At 33.9% G+C, this 12,819-nt stretch overlaps 2 protein-coding genes across 2 annotated transcripts in view; both read right to left on the bottom strand.

The window, feature by feature from the left end:
* The window catches only part of LOC129234190 (uncharacterized), an 87,483-nt gene extending 80,734 nt beyond the window's left edge, over positions 1–6,749 (bottom strand). The window contains exon 1 of the mRNA XM_054868105.1: positions 6,597–6,749. Coding sequence (XP_054724080.1) covers positions 6,597–6,666 — 70 coding nt within the window. The 5' untranslated portion in view covers positions 6,667–6,749. The remainder of the gene's footprint in view (positions 1–6,596) is intronic.
* A 1,147-nt stretch (positions 6,750–7,896) lies between these two features.
* Positions 7,897–12,819, bottom strand: part of LOC129234191 (uncharacterized) — a 42,611-nt gene continuing 37,688 nt past the window's right edge. The window contains exons 3-4 of the mRNA XM_054868107.1: positions 10,162–10,211; positions 7,897–8,109 (exon numbers count right to left, since the gene is read on the bottom strand). Of these exons, the coding sequence (XP_054724082.1) occupies positions 7,985–8,109; positions 10,162–10,211 (175 nt within the window). The 3' untranslated portion in view covers positions 7,897–7,984. The remainder of the gene's footprint in view (positions 8,110–10,161; positions 10,212–12,819) is intronic.

Raw genomic sequence — 12,819 nt, forward strand, 5'->3', positions numbered from 1 at the left:
GGTTAAAAGTACTAAAAAGTGCTTAAAATCACATAAAACATTAAATAACTTTTTTTCTAATTAAAATATCAAAAATCGAAGCCCGAGGTGCACAACTTCAGCAAAAACTACACCTGTATACCAAATTTCATCTTTCTAGGCCTTACCGTTTTCTCGGGATGCGCGCCACACACACACACACAAACATCTTATTTTATTATATGTATAGATAGACTAAACCAAGTTTGAATTCAACTTGAAATAATTTTATTAGAAGAAACATGGTAATCTATTTGAGTCATTAAATTCGTAAACTGCTACAAAAAATCTTTTCCTGATTTGGAAGCGAAAGTACTGTTATTCATTTACTTTAAGGTTTATCTCCAAAAAATTGTAGAAGGGAGAAAGAAACTTTATTAATTTTAATAATATAATAAATTAATATTAATTATGAAGGGAAAAACGAATTTATCAATGAATAATCATTGAATTTAATAATGTATAGCAACTATATTAGTTCAAAATAGTTATATATTTACATTTATAAAATATATATATTAACATAAGGGAAAAATACAAATACTCAGAAACTGATTACCACATGGTACTTCATTTATACGTTTTTTATGAAAGAAATTACATATCTTATGAAACATTGTTAAAGCAATTACTGTTATTACAAGCATATATTTTCCTAGTACTGTTACTCGTGTATATTGGAAATTTTTTGTAACTATATTGATTCAGAATGCAAATAGCTGTGTACATAAATGACTGCAATAAATGCAGTAAAATATTCTTTTTGCAAAATATTAAAATAACTACAGATGAATAAGTATGGAATATCAGAGTCTGGATGTTGTATAACGTTTCTCTAATAACCCCATTAAAATATTATCCTATGAAATATTTTTAAGAACAAACCTTTACTTTAAACTGATATTTCCAAGAACTGTTGGCTGTGACTTTTCAAATGATACCAATGATTAGGACTCGACCGATGCATCGGCCAGGCCGATGCATCGGCGCCGATGGTTCAATAATTTAGCCATCGGCATCGGCGGCCGATGCTAACTTGCAGGAAACATCGGCCCATCGGCCTTAAAAAACATCGAAAAGTCGATGGAATTGGCCGATGTTTTTGAAAAAAAAAAGGACCTTTGTTGTTTTACTTTTTAATATAAAGTAAAGGGAGTTATTGTTTTCATATAAAATTGTTTACATAAATTTCAGTACGAATTTCTATTTTAGTCATCCCTGAAAGAGTTTTTAATTACTGCATTCAGGCACTAAACAAGTTAATTATTTCGTTGTTTCTTGCGGGTGGATGTACTTATGTATCTCTCATAAGTCATAACTCAAAAATGGTGAGCTGTAGAAGGCTAAATTTTCGCATGTGGGATGGGGTGTGTGTACGTTCCAGTTGTGCACTTCCCTTTTTGTTTTCGATCGGGTGTTCTAAAAAGCCTATTTACTTATTTTTTGTGGCTATTAATTACTTATTTCAATGCAAAATTAATATAGCGTCTCAGACTGATGATCATTTGGTGATAAATTGCCGAATTGGAGACTATGGAAACAAATATGAGATGGTGAAATCGGTTTTGTTTCATTTTATTAGATTCCCGTTGAACCGACGGTAATTTTTTTAATTTTTCGATATTTGTAATATGAATCACAGTAATGCAGTCTTTTCTGTATCGCTTCGGAGGAGCTACAAGTTTGAAGCCCGTCGAAATACATTTTGGGGCCCTATTTCTCTATCATAGAAGTTGTAAAACATTTATCATAAGCATTTTTGTAACTCCTACGGTGCCCCTATGGTTATGGGGCCTCTCGCGCAATTGCAACATTTGCTATATTTTAAATCCCCCACTGCACGTCAAAACAAACTCGGATGCAAGTTTTAAAAGGGTTTTTCTGCTTAATGTTTATGATTATCTTGAACTCTATTTTTTATGACTACTTTTCGCATTTCGAGAACACTTGCGTGCCCCTTCTCCCACTCCCTCAATTTCTGAAATTAAACTCTAGTTGTATTTCTGAGTTGTTTAAAACTAACACCATTCATAAAATTAGAGATTTTTTTTTTTTTTTTTCAAGCTTTATCTATTGTTTGGGAAGAATTTAGAACATTAATGTGTGTGTGTGTAAAAGAAATTGATTAAAGACGTTTTGAATGGTGACATATTTCGGAACTCAAAGGGACTTTTGAATTTTTTCTTCTGAAGTGCTGAAGTACATTCAGCAACTCTTCCGAGGCGTTGGTGGTAGCGGTTCTGTACCAAAAAATTTTGGCCATAGTTGGGGGCGAAGTTTAATGTTGTGAGTTACTCCAAAATCAGAGGGTGACCCCCCTAAACCACCCCCGTCGTTTCAAGCATTTCTTAAATATTTAGCAAATATTTATTTTGGTCAAAAAATGACATTTTGCGTATTTCTTATACTTGTTTCACCTATATTTCGTAATGCGCCATCTTTTTTGCATCATTAATAGCGATCGATTTTTTTTTCTGTTGTAAGTAACTATTTTTATGTATTTATATAAAATCAATGAGTAAGTTATTTTTGTTTTCATCATATTTTTAATAATATGTTATAGAAAAGTTTCAAGGATTTTCCATTATGCAATTTTTTAAATTTCAGAAAATTATTGTTAAATTGAAAAATTTAATTTGAACTTGTTTGTAGTGCATCATAAAAGATTAAACAATCAAATTATTCAATATTACGTGTGCAAACATCAGATCAAGTAGTATATGTATTCAGTTATTATCTTGGTATTAAGTAAATATTGAATTTGCTTATTGTAGCTGCGTTTTAAGAACCTCGCTCTTTTCATGGATATTTCTTTTTTCCGCAAAACTTATGTCACTGTTATAGCTTTTATGAAAAATGCAAACTTTTCTATTCACAAGTTTTAAATAAGTATAAAAATATTCCTATTATGATTTAATATTGTAATTTATCTGTTAATTTTTTTGTTTAATTTGATGACTAAAAATGTCTACGTGCAATCTTTCCACTGTAATTGCGTAATTTGTTGACGGTTTCATAGTTTTGTTCTTAATTTTTTTTTAATGACTAAACAACATAATTCGATGTTTTTTTAACTATGTTTAGTGTACCTAAATCCATACATTATTACAATATTACTGAAATCTTAGTTATTAAACAGTCTCTTTTTTTTCTTCCTTTTTTTTCTTTCTTTCTTCTTTTTTTTTTTTTTTTTTTTGGCTGTTATTCTTTGTCTTCCATCATACAGCATGAAAGCGGCGTCCATGCAAATGTTCTTTTGCTGGGAACAGGTAAAAGTCACACGGAGCTAAGTCCGACGAAACGTTCTGTTATTTGTTTATCATATCAGAGTATTGACCAATCGAACTGTTCATCCTCAACATGAAAGTCGCCTTCTTCCCCACGATGAAGTTAAAGCAGCAGCGCAAGAAGCCTCACAGGAGGTTGCGATAAATGTCTTCCAGGAGTCCTTCTAAAAGCTATACGAACGTTGGCAGAAGTGCATAGTGGTTCAAGGTGACTATTTTGTAGATAGATGTACTTCGGTAATGTGTACTATTCAGGGTAAGGTTTCATACAACTTGTCCTCGAACTTTTAGATCATACTACGTACGTAAGAGTTTTCGACGTACTATTTCATAACGTTTTTGAGTGACGCATGTATACGCGCCTGAAGACATCACAAGAGAATTTGCGATAATTAACTAAGGAGGCGTTCAAAATGGATATTTCAGTCATCTATATGTTCTTAGGTATATATGCATGCACAGATGTGCCGAAAAAAGTTGTGAAGTAAATTGGGGATCGTAAAATAGAAATTTAGGTCGAAATCTGATTTTTTTTTTTTTTTGATTACAATTTCTTATTCGTAGAAAGGAAGTAAAGTGAAATGAATCAATGATCCTTTAAATCCCTGACAATTTTATCAATTTATTTCTGTTAGTTTTTTTTTTGCCATCGGCCAACGGCATCGGCCATCGGCCATCGGCAATCGGCCATTTGAGGAAAACAATCGGCCATCGGCCACCTTTGAAAAATCGGCCAACAATCGGCATCGGCCCATCGGCCAAAAAATGCCATCGGTCGAGCCCTACCAATGATAAACATTCAAAATATGATTAGCTATGTAATTACTGACGATTTTGATTCAAATAAATGAAATAAGCTATAATAAATGCATATACTGAAATATTTGCATTTGTAGAATATATGCGCAACTCTAGATGGAAAAATATGTATTCTCCGAAACTGACACCGTATAAAGTTTCATTTGAAGTTTATTATCGAATGATTTTTTGTTTGTATTTTAACAGTTCGTTTAAGATAGAAATTTTTCAAGTACTGTTGCACAAAATTAATTCATGAAATATTTACATTTGCAAAATAAATAAAACAACTAGTGAAAATATTGATTCTTCGAAACTTAAACCACATAATGTTTCAATATTAACTCCAGTATTAAGAGATCTCTTATCCTATGAAACATTTTTGAGAACTTATACTATAATTTCAAACAGATATTTCTGATAACAGCGCGCTCGCGAATTATCGAATAAATATAAATGACGACAATTCAAAACATTTGCATCTGTAGAATATACGAATAAATGTACAACAATAGAGGAAAAAATAAGTTTTCTCCGAAATTGACACAACATGACGTTTCATTAATGGTCATTCATAAATCACTATTTCGGAAATTTATTATATGTACTATAAAACAACCTTTCTTTCCTTTAAAAAAAAATAATAAAATAGACATTATTCAAGTACTACCGCCCGTAATTAAACTGAAACCCCATAATAACGCCACATAAAACTAAGAATTAAAGAATGGAATATGAAGCATTGTAGCAATTTTTGAAAAAAAATTTAGATGAATTATGAAAAATTCTCCTGTTCCTTTGAAATTTCATGCCCCGGGGAATTAGTGCGATAAATAGCGCGAGCCGAAAAATTAAAATTGAAGATGCAAACCAATATTGAGCAATGGAAACAAGCAAGTCAGTGCTTACAGGATGCCGTCAGAGACAGTCATTTTCCCCCCTCCTTTAACCAAGAGCGGCTAAAGTGAAAGATCAAAGACATGGTCCCACCCTCCTTTTCCAACCACCCTGATTGTAATAGCTATAATACGGGGGTTTATGGAATCATTCTTGATTGATAGATAAAATAATAAACCAACTCTATTCATCCATTAAAAAAAAAAAAAAAAAAAAAAAAAAAAAAAAAAAACAGGCTTTAGCTTCGTTCATTATTATACACCAAAAACATCAGTATACAGTGACAAAACTTTTGAGTTTTTCGTCAATAAATTTTCTTTTATTGGTCCAATACGGAATGCAATTAAATGGAAATTTTAATTCTCAATCGATTGAAAAAGAATGAGTCAAATCGGGTCATTCAATGAGAAGCTAGGGTGGAGTAAAAATTAAAACAACGTGGGTTATGAATCGATAACTTCCTGCCTTTTGTAACACAGTAAAGTACCACAAACAGAAATTTAACTAACATAATTTAGCACTATGAATTTAGTTACAAAATTGATAAACTAAAACCTTTCTGCAGAAAGACTACAGATTTTAGTAAGAGACATAGAATGCACAAAGCACGATCCAATGTGTTGCGAGAGAAGTGTTGGTACATGCATTTTCTTCTCCCCTCTACTAGTGATTACAATTATTCGGAATTCTTTGAAACGTGATAACTGAATACTTCTATTAATACCAGTTTTAGAAATTTCTCAAAAATAAATAAAAGCATATTGTTCCGTTGCCATATTTCAAAATTTCGTACAAAAGTGTGTCTATGGAAATTTATTTTGAACAAATAAAAAAGGAAGGGACAAATGTCAAAATACAAAAATAGTAACAGCAAGAAACATGATGCATCTATTGAATTGCCTCTAAGCCTAATAGGCGTAGTAAGATAAAAATATAAAGTATCCGCGCACAAAGCTCAAAACTATCTGCAGGAATGAAAATCAAGATATAGTGGACAGGTTAAATTGTTAGTAAGAAAAGGCCTTTTGCTTTCAATCATGTATTCGTGAAAGCAATAATGAACACTTTTCATTAATTTATCTTCAAATTTTAAAGATAATCAGAGTTAATATGGATATTATTATTAATATTCAGCCAATGCACATATCTACTGCAAATGTACAATCTGCACAGCATCAAATGTATCGCTCCGGCGTGCACACGTGCGTCTATATTAATCTAGCTATGCTAATAAGTAAAATCAGTTGTGCACTAAAACCCATTTTAGTGCACACATTTTCTGCAGTAGCGCCTCTGCAGTCCCAACCTTTGAATCTTCCTTTCTCAGTTTTTTCTATGCATTTTTGTTGCTGGCTTTTAAGCGTGAATAATTTTGCAGACGTGTCAAGCACTAAAAAAACTTTAGTTGCAAAAATAGCTTAAAACTTTTTTTTTTATTCTGCCGGCGCGTCAGGGCAGTCAATCCTCCCCTCCCCCCACCCCTGGCATTGAAAATCATTACTTTTTTATACATAAGTGAGCGTGATTTAAAAACTTATTGGTCCAAAAACGTATTGTAACCACTTTCAAAATTAAGCAAATAAAAGCAAGACTTACGATCAATGCTGAGAGAAAACACTATTTCAACCAGTACCAACATTCCAAAGACAGCCAGAAATGTCGCCATTTTGCTGAAATGGTGCAACACAAAAATTACCAAACTTTCGACACTGACTTTTGACACGTCACTAATAAAGAGAACAACCTTCAGGACGGTAAAAGTAAAAGTTTAATCAAACAAAGACATCGCTAGATTTGGCTGCTTTTCCGGTTTCCTTTCACCGGACGATAAATTCTTTCGAATTTGTTTTTCTGGCTTGAAGCTCTGAAAGCGTTTTATTTCGAATTCCATTGGTGTTTATCGCCAATCCATCAAATTTTATTCTTATTATACGATCTTGTTGATTAGATAAATAGAGGACCTTTGCAAAGGATTGTACTTAGGGTCACACAGTGAAGTCTTAAGACTGCCAAGTAGGGAGATAATGTGACATGATTTTATCGTTTGAAAAATTTGAAGAATTGAAGCATTTAAATTGGAAAAAATTTTCGAACACATCGTTAGTCTCGTCTCCTATACTGTCATTGCAAGAATATCTACTTTGCAACCTGTTTATCGTTTTAGTTATGCTGCTTATGATTTTAAAAATTGCTTAAAAATAAGCCCAAAAATATTAATAAATTATCGAGTAACCTTTAGGAGTAAATAAATTTTGCAAACTTAGTGTGGTACAAAATATGCACGTTATACAACCATTAAAGTTATTCATTTTTTAGTGAAATGATTATACTTTTTAGTTATACATGAACAATTTTGTACATGTATTTTAGGGCCCCCCCCCCCCAATATCGAAGGCATTTCGCCCTCAAAAAAAAGTTTAACTGAGAACTCCAAGAACAAGAAATCTCCCCTTCCCCCTAAAAAAAGTTAAAAAAATCCACTTAAACAACCCTCCGTAAAAATTTTAATGACGCAGCCTGCGCCATGACAGCCCTCTTAGTGAACAGTCCTGCATAGTTACGTAATATAGCCACCGAAATTTTTTATTCCAATCATTTTGAATATTGTGCCTTAGACTTCGTTTACTGCTGGTACAGTAAATTCCCTTACGACAAGCTTCAAGAGACCTCAAATTTTGTTGGACGCAATGGAATTCAAGCAAAGTAAAAGTGATAGCAATTAAAACGGGACTGAACAATTACTTTTTTGGAACGGACATTTCGTTGTAATGAGATTTCACTGCGATTCGTTTCAATAAACATACTATGAACTTCGTAAGAAGCACTGACTAACAAAAAGTGTATCCTGTTGCAAGAAACTTATTCCTGTATTCATGAGAAAATTGAGTCATTTTGTTTTGAACTTTTAATAAAGAACACTTAACAAATAAAATAGTAGAAGTAAAAAAGAGAAAAAAGAAGTAAAATGGTAAGATGAATAAAAGTCAATGTCCAGGCTTGCGGGGATTCTGTTTGCACCACCGGTACAGTCTATACAGTCCATACAGTGAGAAAAGACCTAGTATTCCACCCAGCACTAGCAGGAAAATCTGAGTCCCCTGGGACAACACTAAAATGAGAAATATAGAAACTGAGTAACTTCTCCCTCAAACACACAAAAACGTTGACAGACAGTAGAAATTAATCTTAATTTTTTTTTATTGGCGAATAAAATGTGATATGAAAAATCATTTTAGGAAATGTCTCAAAGAATTGGATATGTTGCAAACTAAAAAATCTGCCATATGATATTCCATTAAATACCTCAACAACAGTTTTTTTTTTCCAAAAAGAGCATATAACTACTTAAATCTGGAGGGAAAAAACACCTTCTTAATTAAAAGTTTATACAAAATTAAAGAAAGATAAATTACAAGCCCATGATTTTTAAGAACTTTTACTTCGCGGGCAAGCAAGGTGTCTTATAATTCAAGCTTCCCAGAGTTAGCTTTGCTTCTGAGCAGGGTTCCGGCTTCCTATTCGGACTTGCTTTGGGGTACAGGAGTCGACATCAAAGGGTTTAAAATTCCACTCGAGTTGGAATCAGAGTCATAAAGTGGTAGTCTAACTGATTTCGGGTAAAGCAGTTGTAGTTGGAGGCTTTAAAATTCTAAGAGCTGCTCATTCTTCCTCCAACTCCGCTCCGCAGCCTTGCTTTTGAGGACCCCAAGTAGGGTATTGGTTATAATTCTCCTCTCCCTCCAATCATTGGCATAGCCAGAATTTACATTAAGGATGGGCAAGCACAAACGGGAAGCGGAAACAGACCACTTCATTTCGTAATAGGTAAGATCAGCGAGAGCAAGCACACAGTAAAGGTTTTACTGCTAGCACGATCCTGCTGATCCTACCTACTACGAAACGAAGTGATCTGTTTCTGCTTCCAGTTCATCCGTCATCTCTCCGTGGTCAAGTAATAACATAAATACAGTAAGAACTATTGTCCGTTTTTCACAAGAAGGCACTTGACTCCTCCCTCGTCACGTAGTGCCGGATGATTCTATGTCGCTGTTTTCGGCAGAAGATCGGATCATAGCATTTTGTTGTAAAAACAGCAGATTTGTAAATGTAAGAATAACTAAAATGGAAACAAACAAGTAAAGCAAGTGATGTAAAGGACGCTAAGACTTTTTTGCACATTAAAATGCACGCCAAGTTAAGGCTGTCTGGTTGTCTCCTTTGGAAGCACGTGGATTGGCTACCGATCACCCCCGCGCAAAATTCAACTCTGCGTTCGAGGGGGTGTGGCGAAGTGCCTTCTCCTGAAAAACGGACAATACTATGAACCATTACATTGCAATAATATAATCGATGGGTTACACTGTGGACAGTGGACCGACCACATTTTGGACCGGCGAGCGACATCTTAGACAGGTGACATTTTGGACCGGCCACATTTTGGCTCGGCAACATTTTGGCAGCGATATTTTTGACCCCATACCGTGGACAGCGCTCCACAACTTGTTTATTTTAAATAAGGCACTCCCTTTTACTCAACGATAGTTCTGCGTTCGCAACTATAAGCGTCCTCATCTTTTTTTACATAGACTACACCATTGATCCCATCCTAGAAATGACCCCCTCCCCCGTGAGGGCAACCCTATACTATTTCATTTTTATTGCTATACGTTTTATTACATCTTTTTGCTTCTCACTGCTTTGTATGAGCAGGGGCACTCCCAAGTTTAAATCTTTAGGAAAGGGAAAAGTTTCAATTCGCCAAATGAAATTCTAACTGTACCGAATGTTGAAATACGAGTATGCAGACATAACATCTAATGAGAAGAAACCTTTTAGGCCTCATTATGAAATAATTCATAAAAATTTGAAAAAGATAAAACAATTTCTATGTTCCAATATTGTCTCCAAATTTGCCGAATCGTCAGCAAAATTTGCTAAATAAGGATCTTTGGCAGGTCGCAGTGACCTCCTGCGATTTTCTATCGGGACGCCCCTGCATGAGAGATGGCAGGATATATACTGAACACGCGACTTTGCGCATAATCATTAGATAACAAGTATGTATCTCAAAGCAAAAAATTTGAATTCAAAATGAAAGAGTAACATTAAAAAAAAAAACAACAATAACATTAGATTAGATTAACTACGGAAAATTACTCACCTCCCCACTGTTCCGTTACTTCTCCATGACCGGCCGAGCCTCGTCCAAACCTTAAATCGAGAGAAAAAAAAATTTATAAATTAATTCTGAGAAGAACTGCTAGCTGTTAATGCGGTAATCAAATCTTATTAAATAACTCTAACCTCACTTATTGATTTAACCAATTAATACCAAAACTCAATCAATCAACCCCAATCTTTCTCACTTTACTAACTAATACTAAAACTTAATCAACTCCAGTCCATTAATATCAAAACTTAATCAATCTCAACTCCTATACCAAAATTCAAACAATCAACTCCAATACTTAAAATACACCACCAGCTCAGTTATTCCATCCGAGGACTGCAGTTTTGTGCTTTTTAGCACTCATCAGCCCGGAATAGGAATCACATGAGCTGGTGGCGAAAATCCTCTTATGGGAGACAAGAGAGTCAAACAAACTGGTAGCTAATGTAGAATTAGCATCCCAGATGAGTGACCGCAGCAATGGTGCGGTTCAACTCAAAGATTGATGACAAGGCATGGTATTTTGTAGTAAGTTACCGCCCTAAGGCAGGGCTAAGGCAGAAATGCTTAAAATACACCACCAGCTCAGTTATTCCATCCGAGGACTGCAGTTTCGTGCTTTTTAGCACTCATCAGCCCGGAATAGGAATCACATGAGCACGGTGGTGTATTTTAAGTATTTCTGCCTTAGCCCTGCCTTAGGGCGGTAACTTACTGCAAAAAATCAACTCCAATCTTCATCAATTTACCAATTTTAGTACTAAAACTTCAACCACAATCAGCACGAAACTTAATCAATTAATCACCTATTGCCAAAACTTCAATCACAATCAGCACAAAACTTAATCAATTAACCACCTATTACCAAAACTTCAATCACAATCAGCACAAAACTTAATCAATTAACCACCTATTATAGAAACTTCAATCACAACAAGCACAAAACTTAATCAATTAACCACCTATTACCAAAACTCAATAAATTACCCAATTAGTGGCGAAAATTAATCAACTAATAACCACATCTTTTATTTACAAAACGTCTTCACATTATTGCAATGTAAAATTTGTCAAAAAAACATGTTCTGTCAGTACATTTAACTTCCAACTGAATTCTGAATCGTGAGCAATTTTATGTGAAGATGGATTTTTTTTCCCGAGAAAAGCTACCGGAACGGCGTTCCGACTAGGGTTTCCAATCCTACGCCGAATTCAGTCCCGCAGGATTTCGGGATTGTAAAGAGCCAATCCCGCGGGTTCCCGTGAAATTGACTTTGTTGTTCTAAAAATTTAATTTTTATGTCAAATGGAAAAAGTCGTACTTTTTAGGAAGGACTGCTTTTGTTACTTCAATGAAGTTTTCTCGAATTCCGTGCAGCAATTGAAAAGCACTTACAAAGTCAAATCTCTATTACACTGTAAAAAATCTCGGAAAACTCTCTGAATATACAAAAAAGCTTTCCGTAATACACAGATTCGTACGCCCTCAGCAGTTTTCTGCTCTTATCAAATACATTTCCCGTTTAACAAGAAAGTAAGAGTCGACGCATGCGCAGCTCACGCTTCAATTTTATAGTCCAGCAGAAAATCCAAACTGAAACTCGTGAAAGCACGCAATGACTCATGTGCGAAGTAACACTCATCAAGGCCATTAGTAGAAGTTTTGTTCCTCGCATGAATTCACTGAAGATAATTTTAAAGTCTTATATTTTCTTGCTAATGTATCGTCATGAGATTGAATTTGAAGCTATGGTCACTTATTTTTAAGTACGAAGTGCAACTTCTCTACGCATGCTCGCGGAAGGAATACAAACTGAAATTAAAAACCAGATAACTGCCGAGAGGACGCCATGAAATTCGTTGCGTTGCATAACTTGTGTAGGTAATTTACTTTTTTCTTGGATACTTTTCTTTCTACCAAATGGGTAATTTTTGTAGGCAGAATTTTATTCTGTCATAAAAATCACCTTTTTGGTGACCAAAGCCTGCAAAAGACCACCACCGACGAATAGGTAAGTCGCTTTGCAACTCTATTACTTTAAAGTGATTTAGTTCATATAAATCTCGTTAAAAAAAACTATTCCTCAGTATCATTTTTTCGTTGTGAACTATTGCAATTTGAAAATATTTTACATTACGTAGAACACATATTTAAAGTGCAAGTGTGTCTAGTTTTATTCTGTAAAATTTATGAATTGAAGATTGTAAAAAACTTTAAATAAGTGTTATTGTGTACTTTGTTTTTATGTGTCAATCTCAGTTAATATTTGGCTGAACATTTATGTATCAAGCATTATGAATTAAATGTTATAATATGCAAATTGTCAGGTTTGATAGTTCGTCTTTAAGGTTGCATGTTTTCATTTCTTGTAAACAGTGTAGCTAGATTGTATGAAGTAAAAAAAAAACTATCTCTTGTAATTAGGAACATAGTGCTTCAGTATTATCTAAATGACGATATCTCTTTAAATATTTGCATTAGCGAAACGCTTTAAATTAGTTAAATGTGTATTAATTTCTTTAACAAATAGATTCATATATGTATTTAAAAGTGTCTTCATTTTTTTCGTTTTATGAGCCTCAATTTTACCAAAATCAAAAAAAAAAAAAAAAAAAAAAAGACTTAATAAAATAAATAATTTTGTATTT

The sequence above is a fragment of the Uloborus diversus genome, chromosome 1 (genome assembly GCF_026930045.1).
Source record: "Uloborus diversus isolate 005 chromosome 1, Udiv.v.3.1, whole genome shotgun sequence".
In the NCBI taxonomy this organism is placed as follows: Eukaryota; Metazoa; Arthropoda; class Arachnida; order Araneae; family Uloboridae; genus Uloborus; species Uloborus diversus.